Below are 23,978 nucleotides of genomic sequence, written 5' to 3'. Positions count from 1 at the left end.
TGTGCTTTGGAGCTGGCCTGGCTTCCCATGGCTCTCTGCCTTTAACTTGGGCAGAACTGAGCCCTGACACAGACAACTACTTTCGGTCATAATACTGAAAACAAATGACTTCCCTCTGCAGCGTGCGGTGGACACTCCGCATCTCAGGCTGCACCCCCCCCCCCCCCCAAATCAAGCCGCGTGTGTGCCACTTCAGCAGGCGGGCGGTAGGAATCAATGGCAGATCAATCCCTTGTCACTGCCCGCGCAGTCCCGGCCCCGCCGCCGCACAAAAGCGGGAAGGTGGGAGCCCCGCGTCCCAGAGCGTGGGGACCGGCGGCGGCGGCAGGAGCTGCTCCGCGGCGCTGCCGCAGCCCCGGGAAGGGCGAGGCCACCCCCAGCCCCGTCCGCCCCGGCAGCATCGCCCCTCCGGACGGGCTGCCCCTCTCCCGAGCCTTCCCCCGAGCCCTGGGAGGGCGGAGAACTGCCCGGGGGTGCCTGGTAGGTGGCTACGGGAGAGAGCGGCGCCGCCAGGTCCCCACGCGTGCTCGGGGAACGGGATGCGGGTGGGTGCGGGACTCCTCAGGCAGGGACCCACTGAGAAGAACCTCCCCGGGCGCGGAGAGGGACTCTTCGGGCGCCGTGTGAGACGCCGCGGATGCGGTGCGGGACTGACAGGCAAAGTGCGGGGACTCTTCGGGAGAACAGAAGGGAACCTTGGGGGCAGGATCCCCCGCAGCCACAGAATAGGATCCCTCGGGCGCGGAGCGGGACTTCTGGGGAGCACTGACCGCCTGGGCATGAGCAGTACGGGACCCGCGGGAGCAGAGCCAAGGCCCCTGGAGGCAAAGGCGACAGCTCTCAGGCACAGTGTGGGACCCGCTGGAGGCAAGGCGACACTTCTCACGAACGTTGCGGAACCACTGGGTGCGGAGCAGGTCTCCCCGAGGGCGCTGCGGGACCCCCGGGGGCGGAGGCAGCGCAAACCCTCTGGGACCGGGACGGGACCGCGGCGCGGGGCAGGGGGATGCCCGGAGGCGGGGTGGGGACTCGCCTGAGCCCGCCCGCCGCTGCCTGCGTTCCCCTCCCACCTCTGGCGGCCCCGCGGAGCCGGGCGGAGCGCGGCCGGGAGCGGCTCCAGGTAGGCAGCGCCCGCCCGCTGGGGCGGCCCCGGCGTGGCCCCGGCGTAGCATCTTCGCGGCTCGGTGGGGAGAGCTCGGAGAGCCCGGCCCGGTGGGTTCTCCGTGTGTTTGCGGGGTAAACAGTCGGGGGAGGAGGAGGAGGAAGAGAAGGAGGAGGAGAGGTGCAGGGGTTGCCGCCTGGTGTAGGGGGAGCCTTGGTGCGGGGCTTCACTGCTCTGCCGAAGTCTTGCCCTGAACTCTCCGGCTTGGGACGTGCAGCCCCTCTCTGGCTCCCCGAGGGCGGCGGCGGGGGCAGGGGCGCCGCTCCGGCCCTCGGAGGTACCGTGTCCTGCCGACTTCTCCTCGGGTGCTTTGTGGTGGCCGGTGCGGGAGCGGATCGATACCGATGCCTCTGAGCCCTTTCGCATTGCAGAGCTCTGCCTTGTCTTTTAGAAACCCGTTTAGATTAAAAAGTAAACTAGTTTTAAGCAGCCGCGAACAACTACAGTAGCCTCTCTGGGTAAAGAAATATGGGAGAAGCTTGTTCTCTCTGCGTGTCCGATCTAAAGTAGATTTACTAAGTTGGGGATAGTTAACCTGAGTTTAGATCCAGGTGGATTTTGAAGGAGCTTTCTCTTTTTATAAAAAGACTTTTCTTATGTGCATCTGTAGGACAGTGAAAATCCTCACTGCTCATTTTCTGGATTTTCTTGCCTGTAAGTTAGTCCTATGTCAATACTTTTTTTTCTTTTTTCATTAGCCTAATGCAAAGCACAACTGCTGGTTATTCTGGGAGCTGAACTCAATGTTTGCTGGGGAAGGTAGATCTCAAGATCTGAGCAGCGGCAGTGTATTGATTCCATTAACAGAATTTACAGATCTACTGACAGATTCCTTTTAACATAGTCTCTTTCCCAGAATTAAAGTTCTCCTCAAAGCATCTGTCGCTGGTCTAGGCCAATAGATGGCATAAGGCACTCAGGCTAACGTCCTAAGGGGACAGGGGGAGCAAGAATACACTTTGTACGGAAGCCAGGGTTTTCAGAGGGGATGTGTGAGTTAGATTGTGCGTGTCTGACTTGGAATACGTAGGTGAGATCTCATTTTCAGAGATATGTCCTGGACCACTCATTTTCTTTGGTCACAGTTGCAGCATTTTCCAAAATCCTTCTCTGCTCTAATCAGTTAGGGTTACGTCACACAGTTTTTGTAGGATTTGTTCAGTGTTGATATCCTAAGCCAGGAAGCAGAGGTGGCTTTTCAACTTTGCAAGGTGTATTTAATATCCGCTGCTGGCGAGAAGCTGCCCATTGTAGCAGTATTGAAACCAGTAATCGTGAGGGGGAATAAAAGGCAATTGGCTAGTAAGGAAAAACCTTCTTAGTTTCTGTATCAAAGTTTCTGCTGAGATAGCACTGTGGGTAGACAAAAATGATTTTATGTTCTGAAATTTTGTAAATTATTTGAGTATAGGTAGGTAGCTAAATGATGATAAAAGAGCTTTAACTGACAGTAATCATACATAGCTTTTATATGGGTGCTTCTTAGGTATCGATTTCAAAACAGTTCTTTTTAAAAAGAGGTGCAGTATCATTATATCTTTTTTTTTTTTTTTTAGCAATTGAAGAGTGGGAAAGGTCCAGAAATAATACCAGATTTCTTAAGTCACAGTTCTTAATTTGTCTGTTAAATGTCTTTATACAGTCTGGACAGATTTGTTTAAGTGGATCTTAAATTAAAAAAAAATCTATATGTATATAGAGCAAAGGACATTAAAGGTCTTTTTCCTTCTTTTTTCTTCTCTTACCTTCTTTCTTGTCTATAAATGTCTATGTCTTGTTATCAGCCTCAGCACTAAGGCAACCCACAGAAAGTATAGCAACCCTTCAACTTCCTATTTGTGAGTGTGGGCAAAAGAAAATCAATGAACAGTGGCTTTCAGCTGAGCTGATGCAAACTCCAGTGTGATCCCCAAGCTTTATTCCTGGGACAGATGGGGTTGATATTTGACTACAATTTCCTTTGTAGAAACAGAGAGGTCCCTTAGGAGAGGCAATTCTTTGCTCACCCTCTCTAGGACTTTGCAAATTTCCACGAGTGAGAAGGATAAAACTACCTTAAACCTGAAAAGATGATAACTCGGTATTAAGCCACCGGCATCGCCTTCATTGTGCAATTAAAGCTGTAGGCAGGGTGCAGTCAACTATTAATACTCAGTGCCAAGACCATTCAGCCTCAATGCAAAACAGGGTTCAGCAGTGACTGAGCTGAGCTGCAGAGGCATCTTAAACCTGTTTGGAGAGTGGAGACAGCCGGGCTTTCCCCGCTCCGCATTGGTGCATCTGCCAGCGGTGTGCTCTTTGTTCTGGCCGAGCCCCTAGCGAAGCTGGTGCTGGACACAGTGCCTGCCTCTGTGCTGGGATCACTGCCAGGGGCCACTGCCACTGCTCCTGTGGCTGCCTGCTGTTTGCATCCCTTTCCCTGCCAGCTGGGCAAACTGAACCCACATACTCTCAGGTGAAATAAGTACTGGTTAACAAGGAGGGCATGTGAATGGCAGATGCTCTGCAGAGTCTGATGTGAGTTGGGGTCAGAGGGAGAAGCAGATAGTATCCTGTTTGGCAATACCCTTACTAGCAGGCTAAGCTTCAGCTTGGTTACTTGAAAACAGCTTATGGCCAAGCTTTCTGTCTTTTCTCCTGGAATCCTTCTCCATCTAAGCCCATTTGTTTGCAGCATGTCTCCTGTCCAAAGGCTCTTGATTTAAAGAACTTGTTTACTTGCTACTGGAGCACATATATTAAAAAGATCTGCCCAAGGCTAATGACTAGAAACAAGGCTCAAGTCTCTAAACTCGCATCATTCTATGCCTTGCAAATTTTCTGTTGTGGGATATCTGCCAAGGATGCATAATAAAACAGAACTCATGAATAAATAAAATGTATTCCACTAATCTGTGGATATTTTCTTTTTATCTTACCTTTGCCCCATCTCTTTGTTTTTATTTCTTACTCCTAATCTATTTTTTTTCCTGTTTAGCCTCCCTCTCCTTTTAATTTATGGGGTCATCTTATTTTCTTCCTGTGTTACCGCTTTACTTTCTAAGGGGGAAAACACCCTGAGTAAACCAAGCAGGATGCTGTCATTGCCATTGTCTGATTCTGTGTGGAGGACCAAATCCTTAGCTGACAGAAACTGTCCTTGACCTGTTCCAGTCAATGATTCTACACCAGTTAATGCCAGGGAATCATCTGCTTCAAAGTGTTACCTTGGTATGCTGCTCCATTCTTTACTATTTCTTTTTTTTTGTTCCCCATTTCCTTCTGGCCCTTTTCATTTTCCTATATTTTACTGATGCTTCTTTCCTTTATACTGTATTTTCCACTTTATTTGAATATGTTCTGCTCTATCTTGTCTCATTCATTATGTATCTGAAGTCCTACCAGCATTGTGCTAAACTGCTGTCATCTGCCATTTGTGGATAACTTGCTCATTTTTCTTAGAGGGGAGTTCTCTATGTGGCAGTTGCTTGTAATAGTTTTCTTTTGTTTTGTTTTTCTTTCTGTTCTAGAAGAGGTGACTTTTGGAATATATATCTTGCTTGCAGAGGAAGATGGTGTTTCTGAGGGAGCTCATTCCACAGTCATTTTCTAGAGAAATATGTCTTCTGGAAAGACGAGCTTTATCACTTATGTTAGAAGGTCCCATTGTGGTCACTGTTTTTGTTCTGGAGCTTACTTTGCTCTGGATTTTGGGCCATTTTGCTGCGTTACAGGTAAAGGCTGAGACCTTGATTTTCATGCTGTGTTCTGCAAGGAGCTAGGGTAAGTCTGGGGTAAACATGGTCTCTGTGGTTGATAACGTTGATATAAAGGTTCTTGGAAGGCTTCACTCGTTTTTGCCTCTCTAAATTGTTTCTCTCACTGCTGTCAGTCTGCTGGGTACTCCCGATGATCTTGGTCTTAGCATGATTTTCTGTTCTCCATCCTTTTATCCACAAACTCTCCAGCTCATCTTCTTGTCCTTCACACTAAAATGTCTTATCCATTTTGCCTTCCCATCCCTGACAGGTGAGTGGGGACTGAGGTGAGAGGTCTCGGTTTACTGTCTCTCATGGCTGCTGAGGAATTTCTGGGAGGGGACGCAAGGGGAGGCCATTACGGCTTAGCCCTTTGGACTCCCTTCTGTTCAGAGCAGCCACGTGCCCTGGCTGCAGACACCAGCCTGACCTCAGCTTGCTCAGTGTCTGCTGCCATCTCCTCCAGGTAGGTTTATGTCTTAAAAGTTGATCTTGGGCAGGGGGAGCTGCAGGACTGTGATCACATGTGGTGACAGACAGGCAGTGTGGCACCATCCTCACCTCTGCCAGCAGCAGCAAGAGATGCAGTTGTCCCCTCTCACCCTGCAAGGGGTTGTGCTGGCAAGGTATGAGTGCCCTGGAGGTGCCCCTATACTGCTGGAGCTGCATGTGCTCTGAACAGGATTATCTAAGGGTAAGGGCTAATAAATTAACTTTTCTTTTTTTTTTCCCTTTTTTGGAAATGTTTTGGTCTTACCAGCCTGCCAGTAACAACCAGGAAAGGCCACATGGACTTAAACCAACCAGTGTGGCTGGTTTAAGGAAGATAGTTTATTTATGATCTGAGACAGAATTTTACTTCTCCTTTTTTCTTCCTCTCCTGTATATTTTTTGTCCTTTGTTCATCATCTTGGACAAGCAATTTAGATGCCAACTGATATCTTAAAAACTGGTTAATTCTTCCATGCGTTTAATCATTCTAGCCCAGTGCTACTCTAATGACAGGCTCAGAGCTCAACCTGTGCAAAGCATTGCTTGTCTTTTCTTTTGGTTCTCACTAAAAGCAAAGCAAAGACAGAGGCTTTATGAACTTGGGAATGTTGAAGCAGAACATGTTGACCTGCTATGTAACATTGAGCAGGTCACATCTCAAGTCTCAGATTTGGTTTCCAAAGCATGAAGCTCAAGGTATCTGCCTCACAGCACTTATAAGTTAATGAAATGCTATGAGATTTATGGACAAAGAACTATCTTGGATGTGATGATCTTATAAAGTTTAATATTGGCAATTTGCTGCCCCATATAAGAGGCATTTAATATTTCTCTGTTTTTTGTTCTTTGAGCCTAACAAATTGATTGCTGCTGTTCATGTCAGTACAGGCAGGTTACCTGTGGGAGGCAGATAACCAACTCAGGACAAATCTATGACAGCTTTGATTTGCATGGAGGAGTTAAAACAGCCTGGGTAGTTTAATAAAATTGGAAACACTTCAGATAGCTCTGCTCTGCTCCTCACTTCTCTTCTACCTCCTCTCCTTTAGCAGACAAGAACTGTTGCTGCTTCCAGCAGTATTAACTGCTGTGAAGGCTTCAGCTCTGAAACATCCTTGGTACCAAAGGGGAGTGTGTTGCAGAGGGCAAGGGGATTCTCCCACTTGACTTCAGTGAGAGAAGAATCAAGCTAATAGCTTGTGAGATGCAATGATAAATCTACAATATCACTTTGTGTACAATCACAGTCAGTCAGTATATTTAAAACAGGAGTGGTGAAGGATCGGATGTGTCCCAAAGAGGACTTCTCTTTATCGAAGTCTTTATTTTATCTTTTCTTTTTCTTTTAATTTTTTTTTTAAATTATTCTGTTACCTCAATCATTGCTACTGCTGATTTCACTGGATTATGATTCCAAAGCTGCTTTGTAATTTTATGAACTCTATTTATTGCCAGTTGAGAGAAGAGCAAATAGAGCCATAAATTAGGTTTTCATTTTGAAAACGACTAAGTCATTACTGCTGCACAAATGTAAATCAGACCTCCATGTTTTAGCCCTAGCTAGTGACAAGCACTGAATGATGGTTTCAGCATGACATTTTAGGGGCAGACACCTTTTTCCCTGAATAACCTGCTGAAAAGGATTCTGCCTTGGAGGTTCTTCTTAAGCTGAGAAGACCTGTGTGTCTCCCTGTCCAGTGCAATGTTTGCTCTGAAAAAGACAGCCAGCATGGATCAATACTGCTCTTTTAATTCACCTGTGAAATTGGTAAAAGCTTGAATTGGACAAGGGGGATAGCATGAGTCCTTCCATTACTCTGAAAATAGTAATGGTGTTTATGGCCTCATTGTAAGCTGTTCTTTTCAGGGAGCTGTGATTTGTTTTACAGTTTGCTGTGTGTTAGGCCAGGGAGAGAGCAGCTTTTCCCCCTTATTTTGATTAATTTGTTAGGATGACAGAAGAGAAAAAAACAAAGGGCAGATTAGCTCATAGTATGTTTGGTGCTCAAATAAGAGTTGTTGTGGGACACATTGAAACCCAAGAATCTTGAAAATGAGAAAAACTTAATCTTCAAGCACTTGCTGCAAGAAAAAGTGCTTGTTCCTGGGTCTCTGGGATGCTCCATCCATGGCCTGGTCATGAAGCCAGCCTTTTGTGAGGTGTTCAGTAACTGCTGGAGGCAGGGGATGTGTTTGAGCCTTTGTAAGCTGTCCTCAGAGCTATCCTCAGAGCTGGGCAAAAGCTCCAGTTCAAGGTAATACTTAAGCACAAGTTTATTCAACAGCTTTTAAGAAGTCCAGTGTGACTTGAGACTCTTTTTGCTTGTGTATATACAACTTTATCTGAAAACCTTGGACCAAGTCCCAGAAAACTTTGGACCTAATCTTAGCTGGCACCTCTGAAAGCTCCTGGTCCTGAGACTTGGATCTTAGGCAATGAGACATGTTTCTCTTAGTGATATATCTTACTTATTTCAGCTGATATGAAGGGTTTATGTATTCAGATAAAGTCTGGGGACTGTGGGAAACTGCCACACAAATGAAGAGAGAGACAAGAAGTTGTCATTTTTCTCTCCGAAGTTTTACTGAGGACATATTGAAGTACGTCATTCAAAAGTAGCCAGAAAGAAAGAAATATGATTTCAGGTGTCTTCTTTTTCCTCCTAGAGAATTGTGGATTAGCACTGCCCTTAAGGCCAAATAGGTTTTTGCTTGCAGTGGTGTTCAGTGTTTTGCTTCAAGCAGTAGCGTATAAGGGGAAACTACCAACTAAAACCTAATATATATTGCTCTTGGTTTCTTCCAGTGCACTGCATATGCTTAATTAACTCTAATTCTCTCTATAAAGACATGTAGTCAGGATCTCAGATCTTCCTCTAGACCTTTTGGTATGTACTGCCTCCATATTGTGGTGCCTTTGAAATCCGCGAGGATCCTTGTGGGAGTTTATGAATCTGTCTAGTTGAAGTTTAGCCCAGGGAAAACCTTAAAAAATCCCTTGTCCTGTTAAAATCTTCCACAAAACCTCTGCTAATTTTGTGAGATTAGGATTTATCCAACCACCTGCCTTCATTTTTCTACTCTGGACATTTGTATGGGTCATCTTAGACATTAGAAAAATATGTTTGAAATAAAGTGGGAGAAAGAAGGAGAGAGAGGGCTGGATTCTGGCTTTTGAAATTCCTTCTAGTTTGTTTGGGCTTTATATCTGCCCGAAACTTACTTTCATTGAAAGACAATGGTGAAAATTACACCCAAGTAACTTTATTGGGTCTGACATTGGGTTGATTAAATGGTTCTGTTGTTATGGGCTGTGCAAATTTATGTATTGACCAGAATCCAGCCCACACACATAACACCTATAGTACCTTACAAGTTGTGCTAATGTGTGATATTACTTTGCATATGGAAATCCAGGTATTAGTAGCTACTCGTCACTCCTGAAAAAAAGGTGGGTAGTAATAATACTGAAATGAATTGAACTGGTTAGGACTGATACTTATTTTGTGAAAAACTTATTTGCTGGCTGTTCCTTTTTGTGTGCAATGACAATGCCTCAGCTTCTGCTATGAATATTCAATTGAACAGTGGTGCAGTGATGCAATTTTATATCTTAGCCTGTCATGTACTCACCTCCTTCATTTTCTGGCAAATGTCCTTTCTTGCTGAGTGCTTTGTGGGGACAGCCAAGTTGAAATAAATAGGGAAAATACCTTTGGTTTTTGAGGACTGAGATGGCTAATACTACACTGATATGCTGATGGGATGCTGTTAAAAGGGACGTCATCATCCTGGAGAAACTCCATCTGCAACAGTTTGTGGGGCTGACAGAATGGAAAGCAGGTCTGTAGAGAAGGGCGTGGGCATCCTGGTAGGCAACATGGTGAGCAGAGTGGGCAGGAATGAGCAGTGTGCCCTCACAATGAAGGCCAGCTGCATCCTGGGCTTTATTAGCAAGGCTGTAACCAGCAGTTGTTCCTTCCTGCCTGGCACTGTGAGACTGTATCTGAAGGACTGTATCCAGATTTGGGCTCTCCGCTACAGACATTCACATTCTGGAGTGAGTCTCGCAGGAGGTCATCAGTACGATTGGGGGTTGGAGCACACAGAATACAAGAGGCTGACAAAGATAGGTTTGTTAAGCTTAGGAAGAGAGAAGGTACAGGGGAAACCTTACTGTGCTCTGAAGTTACCTGATGGGTAACTTTTCTCAGAAATGCTCAGCAATGGGATGCAAGCCAGTAAACCCAAACTGGAAGAAAAGAGTGACTTCAGGAAAAATAAGAGGGGTCCAACTGGACCAGATTGTCTAGAGAATTTGGGAAATTCTGGAGATAATAAAAAATAGATTGGCCTTGAACAGCCTCTTTTAACTGGACCAGCTTTGAATGTTGGGTGTGAAAAAGGTTCCTCCAAAGGACCTTTTCACTGAAAATTAGTTTGTGATACTACCTGGAAAATCAAGAGGAGTGGTGTAACTAAATGATGTCCGGTGTAGGAGTGGGGAGCATGTACCAAAATCTGAGTGCCCAAGAGATGGAGACTTTCAGAGGCCTCAGTATGAGTAGGGCTTACACAGTGGCTCTGAACCACACATCCTCAGAGCTTAGTCTGCATCCAGCATTTCTGTAGCACCATGCTCGCTTGTCTCCCACTATGAGATGGCACCTGATGCACATAGCTGGCTCGACCTGGCTTGGCCAGCTGCTCCCAGTGTTGGCTGGAAGGCTACATCCAACTCGTTTTCTGCATCCAGAGGTTTCCATGCTCAGGAAAGTCTCTTGCAGATATTCTCTCCAGCTGCCTCCACATAACCCTCCTTAGCCTGTGGCCTCATGTCACGCATGCTAACACATTGTAAAAGTTACTTGGGTGCTTTGAAAGTGAATGTTGGATCAAAGCAGACTGCAGGACTTGTATCTAAGTGAGGTTTGGAGTTCTTTTCAGGGTTGTCTTGGGTCAAGAGAATTTATTTTGAACAGCACAGAGATTAACGTGCTTCAAACACAAATGTTTTTACAGATTATCTGTTGAATGTTTCACTCAGAATATCCACAATAACAATTGCTTGTGTTCTTGTTGCCTAAGAGACTGTGATTATCTTGGAGAATTTCACCGTGGTAAAGAAAACCTTTTTTTATCTCTGAAATTAACAGACTTTTGGAAAAACATAAAAAAAAATAAATACCGTTTAACTTTATTTACTCAGACTGGCAAGTAAAAGAAGAAACTGAACTGTTATGGAGAATTTGTAGATAGCCTGTTTCTGCTGTCCATCTTCAGTAACTCCATCTTATTCCAAATCTATTCTTAAGTATATACAGCCACGGGCGTGAACTGCAACACAGAAGCTTAAGTAGATGTTAGGAAAATACTTTTGAGAGAACAAGGGCATTCAAGCACTGGGTCAGATTCCACAACTTCTCTGGGCAGGCTTTATCGTGGGAGATTAAATAAAAATCTGTCAAAAATTGTCTAGAAGTAACTGCCTTGAGGTAGGGGAAGAATTGAATTATATTACTCTTCAAGGTCCTTTCTAAACCTGTTTTCTGTATTCAATAGCATATTACTGATGTAAGTATTTTATTTATAAAGGTATAAGGAAAGAAAAACAACAAAGTGACTGAGATATACCCAGAACAATATTGTGGGGAGAGAATTTTTTTCAAGCTGCTTATCTCAAAGCCAGGACTTTACAGAATAAAACTGTAATGGATTCAGAAGTTATGGGTAACCAAGTTATGTGGTTTAGCACTGTGCTCTGCACCTGAATTGCCCTTTTAGGTCCTCTGGTCCTGTTGCTAATGAAGGTGTGGCTGGCAGCACAGACAGAACTGATTTCATGTCTCCTAACAGTTTTTTCTGGTGTGATATGTTACAACGTAACCCTGGTGTTTATGTTCCTAGATGTCTCTTCCCAGTTTAAGGTGGAAAAATCCTGCTTTATGGGATGCATAGAGTTTAGATTTTTCAGAACAACTTTTTCACCCAGTGAAACTGACTGTTGCGATTGGACTTTGTGTCCTTTAGAAATATTACCTTGCTTCCAAAAATGAAAAAATAAGAAAAAAAAGAAAAAAGAAAGAGAGAGACTAGGAGGGGGAAGAGATAATCTGGGAGCAGAAATGATCAACACTTCTGCCATCTGTACTAGGAATTAGAGGACAATTCCTCAGACTATAAAGTGACAAATAAGAATTAGCTGGTTCTACTTTGCAATCAGGAAATGTAGGATGGACTAATGAATGGAAAATTTTGAATATCAGGTCGATCTTCTTGGCAGTGAGTTAAATCTTAATTTTAATACTCTGTACCTCTTCCAGAGATAAGAATATTCTGAATTGCACTGAACTCCATGTTCCTTTCCTTAATGTGGAAGAGTTGTGGCTTACTGTGGGAATAATTTGCCTCTGTGCAGAGGCTTGTGTACCATTAACACTTGAAAACTCAAGAGAGTCTTAAATGGTTCAGGAATCTGTGTATTAGAGAAAATATATAATGTCTAATAGTTTATCTCTGTATGTTAGGCCTGGAGGGGTTGTAGTGATGGGATAGATGGGACAGTTTCTCCCCTCTGCCATCATAGCCTCTTGGTACAAACACTGCCACTTTAAACTGCACTATAAATGAAGGAATGATATTTAGATTTTCTATTCTAGCTAAATGCACTTTTTTTTCATTACCTGCTATCAGGCTGGTCTGTCAGAATGCATGTGACTGCTGGCTCTGGGCTCAAGTGTCTCGGCATACCGGTACCTGCTGTGTGATAGCTGTGGAGGAGACTTGGGAGGAGGGTAATGGTGCACGAAGGTGTGGGCTGAGCTTGTTTTTGGACCGCTGGTCTGCTGTGTGAGTTCAGGCACGCTGCTTTCTGTGTCTGGATATCTGCATCAGTTTATTTGCTGAGGTAGTTAACCTTTCAAAACCAAACTGCCTCTATAAGCGGAATACAATTTCACCAATGATAAATGAGACTGCAGAATTTATTTTCAAGAAGTATGTTGATATATTTTCATTCTACACATTTTTTTTCCTACGTGGAAAAGTATCTGATCCTGTAGTCATGTATCAGATGTTTTTGACCACTAGTGGTACTACAAATTACTGCAATAGGTGTAGGATTTTATATTCATTGAGATAACTGGATAAGTCCTTGGATAGCAACAATTGAGAACTCAGTGGAAAATGGAGTACAGAATATTAACTGAGGAAGGGATCTGTAGAAATTGCCGTCATTGCAGAAGTCCCTTGACATACAAGTTGCAGTGTCCACTTCAAACAGTACTTCATGTTTTGAAACTGTGCTCTTGATGGGTGCCATTAAGATGACCTGTCAAACAAGATTATTGCCAAAATAATTGACCTGGAGAGAAACAATTTCTTTTACCATCAAACCACAGCAATGCTGATCTGGCTGTAATAGCGTCTTTGGTATCTTCTCCTCCTCTCAAATACATCTATGAACTTCAACCATTGAGACAATAGAGCTCAAGGAAATGCTTAATGTGGTCAGCTGTCTGTGGAAGGTGTTTGTGGAACAGGTATCGTAACTGCAGTACTATAACTGCACTTAATTGGTGGGGATTTACGGGTAGATTTTCAAGCAAACACATTTTAATCTGTCATTTCCACTTAGTTGTGGATAATGATATTTTGATTTATAGGAACAGAATATAAATTGCAGAGCCTTTGGGAACATTGAATGGTGCAAACCTTGTTAACTCTCATAATGTGTGTTATCTCCAGGGGCTTTTCGAGTCAGGTAGGGAATACCTTTTTCTTTTTTTTCTTTTCACTTTAATAATTTTACAAGGTGACATTCTGATGATATTAGATCTTGCTCCTTGTTCTTTATGTATATGAGAAAGCAATTCAGATCACAGACTGCATTCCCAAAGAAGCTTCTCTCATGTTGATGCTACAGCCAGAGTGTTTTCCCCGTGCCCCTTTTTCATACCAACCCTTTGCATATACTCTGTCCTCACCAGCATCCTCATAGTGGAAATCAGCAGAATTTCACTTTGGCAGGATCCATTTTACCTCCTGTTAGTCACATGGAAGTTATACACCTTATGGCACTAGTCGTATAGGCTGCTTATCTAGTCAGTACAGAGGTGGACCCCACCTCTGGTGATTCACCCCCCCTGAAAACCTGTGCCTAAGATAGGTGGTATGAACCATGGACTAGAGATGCTTATTACTCTTCTTGCTTGTGTTCTTTTACTCTGAGTTAGAATAGCTTCATTTTTTCCTTATTAGTCTTTTGGAGGAGGTGATTTAAAAAAAAAAACAAAAACAAACCCAAAACTATATTTGAAGACTATTTTTCCACAGGTATGGATATTTAAATAATTTTACCTTTTATTGTCAGCAGCTACTGTTGTTTCCAAATTATTATAATTTCTTTCTGGTTTCATTTTTTTGAAAAGATGCATAAACATTTGGCATAAGTTCAGTTTCTAAAACAGCCTGGTGACATCAGTAGAATTGTACAGGGGTGAACATAGCCAAGTAGGCTTCCTTGGAAGTAACATCAGAACAAAATTTGGCCCTGGGTATTTCAATTCAAACTTTATTTACCTAAGGTCTTCTGGGAGGTTCTACTGAATCCATTTTAAAAGAAATGTAATTGCATAATTCTATTATTTTCATGACATTTTAATGCAGTATTCTGGATAAAGGATATTACTGCCAATGGAATATAAAAAATAAATTACAACTGATCGAATAATTTAGCTGATGAATTTATCCTCTTTACCTCACAGAACGTCCATAACCACATAGCAGTTTCTTCAGATGGGCTTGCTGTTCGTGCTAGATGACTTTTTAAAGTTAATCTCTGCCTCCACAGGCTGTGAATGCCTTTATAGTTAACTGTCTCAAATATTACAAAGGAGAGTTGAATGTTACATCTTATGTCACAATGAAAGAGGCTGTGCCAAGTAATATTATCTTACATTTTTTCAGGTTTAATTATGTATGCTAAAGCAGTTATTACTGCCCTGCTGACAGAGAACAGCTTAAGTCATACTAACTGGATTTCAGTCCAAATCCCTAATTGTGATTGATCAAGTAAATTATATATGCATTTAGATGTTTTTCTCTGCTCAGTGAGTCAGAAAGCATAGACAGTACTCCTAGGCAGTGCTTTAGACACGTACTTGTCCTGTGATGAGTGGAGAAATTCAAACACTTAAAAAATCAGTGAAATGTTGATCCTGAGCTGAATTTTGTTAGGGTCATATCCACAACTTTTTAAAAGTAGGTGTCTAAAGCTGCATATGTGTAGCCAGGGAAATTTGGAGAAGCTGTTAACTGTCAGGAAATTAGCAGAACTTAAAGCCGAGGTGTTTGCATGATCTGGTGACTGGGCATGGCTGGGTGATAAAATAAGACCCTTGAGGGTGAATTTGCTCAGAACTCAATTTTCTGAATGGGAACCCTAACATGGAAATCTACCAAGATCATCAGATTCCTTGAGAAAAAATTTCCTTGAGTTCTGGAAGTAGTTTGTAGAGTTACTGAGATTTGTATGCCCTTTCAAGTTGATGTTAGTGTTGTATCCCTTGTGACTTCAATCTGAGCAGGACTAGGCCCTTTTATTTATGTTTCTTCAACTTAAAGGAAACCATCCTGAAATGTGAATTTAGTCTTCAGAGGCTTCTGAAGTTCAGCTGTTCAGGAAGCAGGAGGCAAGGCTATAGACAGCATAGCCATGGAGCAGACTGGTAGAAAATCTCTAGGTGTGTGCTGTCTTTGAGTATTTTAAGTGGGAGAGCACAACAAAGCCTATCCAACTGCAAACCAGTTAAACTTTCTATTATGCCTGGGTAATCACAGAAAAGCTGAAACTGCCCTAATTTGGAGTTACCAGTAGCCAAGGCACTACCATGCTCAAATGCGCAGCATGTCCAAAAAGATGTTCTGAAGCTTGTGATGTAGAACCTCACAGAGAATGGGGACTTCGTGTAGATACTATGTGGAAGGTAACTGAAATAACTGAGAAAGCGAAATTTTGCTGACAAATAAATGTGTAGTCTGGGATCCACATTACCACTAAAAATCTTTAAGCGGTTTGTTCCAGAAGAGGTTGGAAAACCACAGCACTTTGGTGTATGTTATACATCTGCAGCATAGCTGTCTCAGAGGGACCATATATGCAAACTCTGTCTCTGTGGCTCTCCTTTTGTGAGCTTTAGGGATTTAACAGCGTGCTAAAAGCCCAGAAATTTGCAGTCCCCCTTCCAAGCAGACAATGGGCCTGTGGCCTCACCAACAGTGTATGACTGCAGAAGTGCTGGCTAGAGCCCATCTCCAAATTGGACTGGGAAGAGTTAGATCCTGTTGTTTTGTTTTTTATTCTAATGTTTGTATCCTTTTCACACAGCTTTCCTTATGACTGGCTTTTATTTAGCCCTCAAGCTTAACATTTGGAACTTCTATTTGTTGGGTTTTTTTCATTATCTTGGAAAATAATATCCATTATTCCAGTAAGCATCTTTCTTCTGTGTCATTTCATTTTCTATTCCATATGAGTCCTTATCCAGTAGCTCACTGAAACAACTGAAGCTATTAAAGCAAACAAGTAACTAACATCTGGTATGTGTTTACTTGCTCTCTTATACTCTCTCCAGGGTAAGAAGTGTGTGATTTGGAATGGTTAGCAGTTTATTATGTTATATATGAATACTTGTTTGCAGAAGATCAAAGAGGTTAATGTTGCTCTTCAAGTTGAGACTTGCAAAGTTTGTGGTAGCTCTATGTTCTTAGGATGTTCCTGACAGACTTTGGCACTCAAGGCACTTAAGGAAAAAATTGTTTCCAGCTGAGTAGTTTTACCCTTGAGTAGAAAAAGTTGTTTGAGTGGGTAAAGGGTTCCCTTGAGTAGAGACCATGTTGTGCTGAGGCAGACCATGTTGTGCTGAGGCATCCTGTGGCTGGATTCACTTGTTTAAATGCCTCAAATTGTTCTGTTGGTACCTAGCGCAACAAACCATGGCTCAGGAATCAAGGTCCCTGCAAGTCAAACAAGACATTCTTCAGATCCTGAAGCTCCTCTTGACCTAGCTATCATGAATCTTTCTGGTACATTCTTTTCATAACCTAAAAAATCACATAATAGTAGTAATACGGCAGGTTCCAGATCATCACCTTTCTAAGCAAGATCCACTTTCTTTCTGTATCTTGCACAAATTGTGACTACAGTGCCCTCAAAATGAAGCAGTAAATTATTGCTCACTGCATTTATTATACAGAGCAATTTCATGGAGGCACCATTATGAATATCATCTGCATAATCAATATGGTTTTATACTGCTGTCTCAACAGTAAGTCAGTCTATTGTACTAAGGATTTGCTGAGCAACTAAGTTCTTGCTTTAGTTGTTTCTGAGTAAAACTTGCTTTGTAGTTGTCATGGTCAGAGGTGCCTCCAGATAGGACAAGGGGAATGGCTCTAAACTGAAGGAGTGTAGATTTAGATTGGATATTAGGAAGAAATTCTTTACTGTGAGGGTGGTGGGACACTGGCAGAGGTTGCACAGAGAAGCTGTGGATGTCCCATCCCTGCAGGTGTTCAAGGCCAGGTTGGATGGAGCTCTGAGCAGCCTGGTGTAGTCAAAGTGTCACTGGTCATGACAGGAAGGATTGGAACAATATGATCTTTAAGGTCCCTTCTGACCCTAATTGTTCTATAGTTCTGTGATTCTATGGTCTGAGATTGTGCCTGGTTTTTATAGTGCTGGCTTACATTGCTAGTGTTCTCATCTTGATGAATTGCTGAAAGTGGAGTTTTTATTGACTGAAATGAATCAAGAAGTAGAACTTTTGGGGTTTGAATATACTTTGACCCCAGTCCATGGTATTTATGGGTTTTTTATTTATAGTTAGTGTTACACAACAGGGCTTGGATCTAGATCATGAGTTAGGTGTGGTAATGTTTATCAGATGAGTCCTGCTGCCTTTCTTATGTGAGATCAGTTGTATGTATGTTATGTCTTAATCATTCCTAGAAGCTGAAGCCTTGGGAAATGTCTAGAGAAACTGTGTCTTATAACCATTCTGTTAGCTAGCAAATACCTGGCATCAAACTACATCTTAAGGTGCAAAATCACTTCTGTGTTGTGGTTTAACCCCAGGTGTCAACTCAGCCCCACACAGCCTCTCATTCCCCCTCAGTAGGATGGAGCAGGGGATCAGAAGGGTAAAACTGAGAAAACTCAGTTTGGGTTGAGATGAAAAAAGTTTAATAGTAAAGCAAAAGCCACGCATGCAAGCAAAGCAAAACAAGGAATTATTCACCTCTTCTCATGGGCAGGCAGGAGTTCAGCCAACCCCAGGAAAGCAGGGCTCCATCACATGTAACAGTGACTTGAGAAGACAAACGCCATCACTCTGAATGTACCCTCTTTCCTTCTTCTTCCAGAGCTCTGTATGCTGAGCATGACACCATATGGTGTCATCTCTTAGGACTGGAGAATTTTGATGCTATCTTGTCACATTTAAAATTAATTTACTTCCATATTAAATTGAAATAAATTAGCGTAGTACACATCAATTAATGTTTAAGTGTCAGAGATCAAAAAAATTTGCTTTCCTCGTGATCAGAAGTTTATATAGTCTGGTGACAAGTGTAAGAACTTCCAGTTTTGGCTCAAAGACAACTGCTTTTTAGAAGGACAGCAAGAAATCTGTTCTACTGTGAGAGTTAACTTAGTAACTATAACATCCTTTTTGAATCCAATTTCAGCTGAATGTTTTAAATTACAGTAAAATATGGAAACGTTTAAATGTCATTCTATCTATCTGCAGGTATCCACAGTTAGTTATTGAGGCAAAATCACTCTGGAGGTTCCATCTCTGAAAGCTCCGGTTTCCAGAAATGACATTTCAACACCAACTTCTCAGCATTGCCACAGTGGTAGTAGCTATACTGGGGCAGAACAGGAATTGCTTCTGGAACTGACCAAGGTCATAAGAGGGTTGTGACACTTCAGGTGAGTGGGAAGGCAGATAGAAAAGTAACTGATGGGACTGCAGATACCTGTATATGTACTAGACAAAATTCTGAAGGCAGGAATTGGAAATCTTTAAATGCACTTTTAATATGTTTTCAAGAATACAGGATGCTTTTCTGCGGATTACTTTAGAAGTAAATTAATTGATATGTCAACAGGAGTAATTGCAGTTCACATTCAAGCAAACAGCATGAACATAGTGGATTATAAATTGCAACATCATATAAATCAATACAGCTCTACTGAAACGTAATTGAGAGACACCTGCTCTAAAGCTTTGTACTAAATATTTTGATGGATTGACAAGTCTTCTGTCTTTAAATTAAAAATTTTTTGCATAATTGAAATACATGTATTTCATGACTGTTAATTTCAGCATGATAGTAGAACAGGGACCTATTTACAGATGAATGCAACATTCTTCCTTCACCCTGGGAAAAAGGAGACCTAAACCAGAACCTATTGCTTTCAAATTTGATAAAGCTGTGTTAAACCATCAAACTGATTTAAAACTATGTCTGTGAAATGCTGAATAATGGTATTCATCATTTAGTTTCTTTTGTTTGTTTGTTTGTTTGTTTTGTTACAGCATTTCACGGTAACCGGAGATGGAAAAAAGAATGTGTCACAAAAGCAAAACTGAATTAAGTGCTCTAACAATATGTTGTGTTCTTTTCAGGTTCAATGTAATCTCATTGGGCAACAGCAGTGGAACTTGTCTGTCCAAAATGGTTTACGGTGAATTTTTCCGCAGACCTGGCAAAGATGCAGAACTTATCAATTTGAATGTGGGTGGCTTTAAGCAGTCAGTGGATCAAAGCACCTTGCTCCGATTCCCCCATACTAGACTCGGAAAACTTCTCAAATGCCATTCAGAAGAGGCTATTTTAGAACTGTGTGATGATTACAGTGTTGCAGATAAAGAATATTACTTTGACAGAAATCCTTCCTTGTTCCGATATGTTCTGAATTTTTACTATACGGGCAAACTCCACGTTATGGAAGAACTCTGTGTCTTTTCCTTCTGCCAGGAAATAGAGTACTGGGGGATAAATGAGCTGTTTATTGATTCCTGCTGCAGCAATCGGTACCAAGAAAGGAAAGAAGAAGGTCCTGATAAAGACTGGGATCAGAAGAGCAATGACAGTATAGACTCCTCTAATGAAGAGTCATCCATATTTGATAAAGAGCTAGAAAAGTTTGACAATCTGTGTTTTGGTGAAATAAGAAGGAAGATCTGGGTCAGAATGGAAAATCCTGCATACTGCTTGTCTGCCAAGTTAATTGCCGTGTCATCCCTGAGTGTTGTCCTGGCATCAATTGTGGCCATGTGCATTCACAGCATGCCAGAATTTCACAGGGTGGATGCCCATGACAGGGAGATTGAAGACCCTGTGCTGGAAGCTGTGGAGATTACGTGCATCATCTGGTTTACTGGTGAACTAGTGATCAGGCTCATTGCCGCTCCAAGTCAAAAGAAGTTCTGGAAGAAACCACTGAATATCATTGATTTTGTCTCTATTATCCCATTTTATGCCACACTGGCTGTGGACACAAAGGAAGAAGAAAGCGAAGATATTGAAAACATGGGGAAAGTGGTTCAGATCCTGCGGCTAATGAGGATATTTCGCATCCTGAAGCTGGCCAGACATTCCGTAGGACTGCGGTCTTTAGGTGCCACTCTGAGACATAGCTATCAAGAAGTTGGACTGCTGCTTTTGTTTTTGTCTGTTGGGATTTCTATTTTTTCAGTGCTTGTCTACTCAGTGGAGAAAGATGATGACTCATCAGAACTGCAAAGCATCCCTATTTGCTGGTGGTGGGCAACCATCAGCATGACCACTGTTGGTTATGGGGACACTTACCCAGTCACTCTTGCTGGAAAGCTGCTCGGCACCCTATGCATTATCTGTGGGATACTGGTGGTAGCACTTCCAATCACCATCATTTTCAATAAGTTTTCTAAGTACTATCAAAAACAAAAAGCTATTGATACAGACCAATGCAACAATGATCGCAAAGAGAAGTGTAATGACCTACCCTATTTTAACATTAGGGATATTTATGCAAAAAAGATGCACTCTTTCATTTCTAGCCTTTCTTCAGTAGGAATTGTAGTCAGCGACCAAGATTCAACAGATGCCTCCAGTATCCAAGATATGGAGGATGTTTATAACCCGGTATCTTTAGAGAATAGTACAGGAAAATGAGTTGAACCTTGTTCTCTTCCCTTTATTTCTCTTCTGATTCTTGGTAAATGTGGACTTAAAAACTTCTGTGAATTCATTAAAAGCAGTCAATTCTCAGGGTACTTAACTCTCAGCCATATTTGGACATTCTTTGCTCTGAGGATGCCATAAAAACTTCATTGATTTAATGAGGCTTTAAAATATGCCTCATGTGGTGGTTTAGTTTTTACACACTAATGTTATGCATTTTTGGGGAGAAAAAGTTGGGAAAACAGTTTTGAATATGAGATCAGTGTTTTTTTGGTTTTGTTAGTATTGTTGTTTGATTTTTTGTTTGTTTTTTTCCCCTGCAGCAGTCTGATATCTTATACAGAATTGGCTATTGCGATTTGCTGCTCTTCAGGTAGAGATATATTACAAACATGTAAGAACTATTGCACAAGTTAGTGAAGTTTTTACCTGCAAATACATTAGATGAAAGAAGGAATTATGTATACATAAATCTATGCTCACTAACATATTTATGTAATCGTAGAGTTGGGAACCTGTTTCCTAAGTCGGGGCAGAAAATATATTGGTACATAATGTTTTTACTCCGTGGAAGCATAATATTTATGAATTTCTTTCCAAAAGCACAATACACTTTTAGTTTGTTAAAATAAATTATTCCCATTGTGCCTATAATTTTCCCAGGGTCCAGCATGGCCAAACTCTATCAGGTCCAAAAGGGTGTAAATCATAAGTCCCATGATGAAGTATCTGGTGTAGGCAGGACAGAAGCTTTTTGCACCGTTTAGCCACCTTTTCTGCCACTGTGAACCTGAGCAATTCTGGTGCCTGGAGAGGATCCTGTGTGATTAAGACCTCCCCTCTGGCTTCCCCAGAGACCTTGTTTTGTGGGCACTGGAGCAAACACCAGTGGTGGTCTTTAGAAGTTACTGCTCCATACTGTGAGCACTGCCCCTTGCTGGAGGTTCTGCCTTGTGGGTAGGAGCAGTGTGAGCAGCATCTTCAGTTGTGCTGAAGTTGGTCTGAGTCTGGGGCTGTAGTGCCAAGCAGTGGAGATGTGAGGACATGCTCTTCTCTGCCATATATTGCCCATCAGATGGACGAGATGTAGGATGGGCACTGCATGTTTAAACTATTTCATCTCCTTTTTCTAAAGCTCATCTGCTGGTGATGGCAGCTTTCCAGGTGTGTGCTATGCACTGGAGCAGTGCTCAGTGCCTGGCAGAGTGCTGCAGCTCTGTGCATTCCTCTCATCTCCAAGGATTTCTTATGCAGCTGGCTAATTCTGCTCTGTTTCAAACAGGTTCTTCTAGGGTAATTTGAAAGGAAAACCAGTCCTTGAGCCTAGCATAAAGGAGTGCTGGAGAAGCTCAAGGACCTCATAGTGTTAAGTGGACCTTATAGTCTGTGGTGTTTCTGAACATTGATATTCTTTCATTTGTCTAGGGACCTAATTAAATACTGGACAATGGAGAATCGAAGACACTGTGATGTTGATATTTTCTTTAAAGAGAGGTTTGACTACTTTATTATATTTTAGTATTATTGGGCCAAATACAGAAGCCTGTCCTGAGTTTCTAGTCAGGAAGATCAAACTCAGTAGGAGTTGACTTCAAAACTGAGTAAGATGCCAGAAAGATGGCAATCCATTTTAGCTGCTGCAGAAGGTTGATTTTTCATGTGTCTGCCAGATTTTCTAGTGCAAAATACATTAAGTAAGTAGCTGAGGTGCACTTATATTTGCTGAGGGCCAGAGCTCTAACCTCTTTCTGAGGTGGAGAAACAAAAAAGAACAGGATCCACCTATACATTGGAAAAAAGTGTCCCTCAGGATTTCTGTGCACCAAGATAGTGATGTGGGACTTAAAAGGGAATATTTTGAGCTTTGGAGAAACCTCAAAATTTGGCTTATTACTTGCTGAATGTTGTAAGTGTATGTGATGCTTCACGGATAATTAACTGTAATTCTTCCCATAGTTAGTGCAGGAATACCAAAAGGGAAGGTTAGCCTAAATGTGTTTTGTTCTTACTGAACACTTAACATTACAAAGATACAGTGATATAAAATATTAAATATCACTAAATATGTGCAGCTGAATCTAACAGGAACCAGCAGAATAACAGCAAAAAAATTACTCCCTGTCCAAAGAAATTCTCCTGGTAGTCTCCACATAAAGATATATTACATTGCCACTGAAGATCAAAAGAAATGAAAAATATTGCAATACAAAAAAACCTGCAAGAAATTTGTATTAAATAGTTGAAAAAATGCTACTGAAAAATCTCATTTTATATATCAAGCATTACTCAAGGATCACAGAGTATACAATTTTGTGTATTAAATTTTACTGACTGGTAATTTGTCATAAAACTGATAAGCTCTTGATCAAACACATGAATCAGTCTTAAGGCTGTGGCACCATGTAAGTTCATCTGAATTTTTTTATGCATAGATACAGCTTGCAGCAAAGTGAGATGTGTCTTTTGGAACAAATCAGAAGGTAAAGTACATATCCATGTATCATGCAGTGTATGCTATTTTGATTTCTTTGGTGAGATCTTGGCCTTTTTCAAATCAGTTATGTCTTAAAAAATGGCTTTCGTGTATTCTGATCCCTTTGCTGGAATAAAACAAGCATGTTGGTTTCACATAGGTGTAAGTGGGAGCAGGATGTGATCTGTGTTTTATACCAAAGGATACTCTTCTCAAGGCAGAACTGCAGCCCTGTGACATGCTCTGGTACTACAGAGTGTCACAAAGCATGAGCAGATGAGATACTGCACGTTATTCCTGCTAGTAAAAGTTCTTAGTGGAATAATTGCCTAGTTAGAAATAAGTGTAAGAGGGGATTGTTTCTTATTTAATTTATCTTCTTCCTTGATCTACAGTGGCATATTATCAATTTGTGATACCAGTGTCAACAGAAGATACACTGTATGTTGTTTTTGTTTTCCTGAACCACATTTTTCCCTTTAAAAATGCTTCCTAAATTCACACCACCCAGCTGCTCTGTTTCTGACACCAAAGCACAGAAAAGGTTACCGTTCAGATGTGCGTCCCATTTTGCATGGGAGAGATTTGTTTGTTCTTATGCAAAACAATTTACTAGCGTGTAATTACTTTCTTTGTCTTGATGCCAAACTCAAAAGGAAACCTTTTGATATCCAGTATTTCCACAGGAGCATCCATCTTTGCAGTGGTTTTCCCTGGTGTATAATGGCAAGACAGCACTGCACTGCATTGCAGTTCCCTGTTTGAGAGGCTTCCAGCTGGTGGGGATATCGCCCAACTGCCCACAGCTCTTGCCTTGCTGGGAACAGGCTCTGTCACTGGGACCATTTTTTGGTGTGTGTTAGTAGAGGGAAAAGCCAAA

General features: G+C 42.0%; 1 protein-coding gene across 1 annotated transcript; it reads left to right on the top strand.

The window, feature by feature from the left end:
- Window positions 1-1,042: 1,042 nt before the first annotated feature.
- KCNS3 (potassium voltage-gated channel modifier subfamily S member 3) lies at window positions 1,043-21,982 on the top strand. The gene is made up of 3 exons (XM_027690369.1): window positions 1,043-1,120; window positions 18,201-18,385; window positions 19,086-21,982. Exon 3 carries the CDS (start codon window positions 19,135-19,137, stop codon window positions 20,614-20,616), a length of 1,482 nt encoding a protein of 493 aa, XP_027546170.1. The 5' UTR covers window positions 1,043-1,120; window positions 18,201-18,385; window positions 19,086-19,134; the 3' UTR covers window positions 20,617-21,982.
- The last annotated feature ends 1,996 nt before the right edge of the window (window positions 21,983-23,978 follow it).

This window comes from Neopelma chrysocephalum, unplaced genomic scaffold, assembly GCF_003984885.1.
Source record: "Neopelma chrysocephalum unplaced genomic scaffold, ASM398488v2 Primary Assembly neopelma1_80b, whole genome shotgun sequence".
Lineage (NCBI taxonomy): Eukaryota > Metazoa > Chordata > Aves > Passeriformes > Pipridae > Neopelma > Neopelma chrysocephalum.
The sequence above is the reverse complement of the archived record's forward strand: the minus strand, read 5'-3'. Positions and strand labels throughout refer to the sequence as shown.

Excerpts from the sequence above, each read along its gene's own strand:
- KCNS3 (XM_027690369.1), top strand. The coding sequence starts at position 19,135 with ATGGTTTACGGTGAATTTTTCCGCAGACCTGGCAAAGATGCAGAACTT.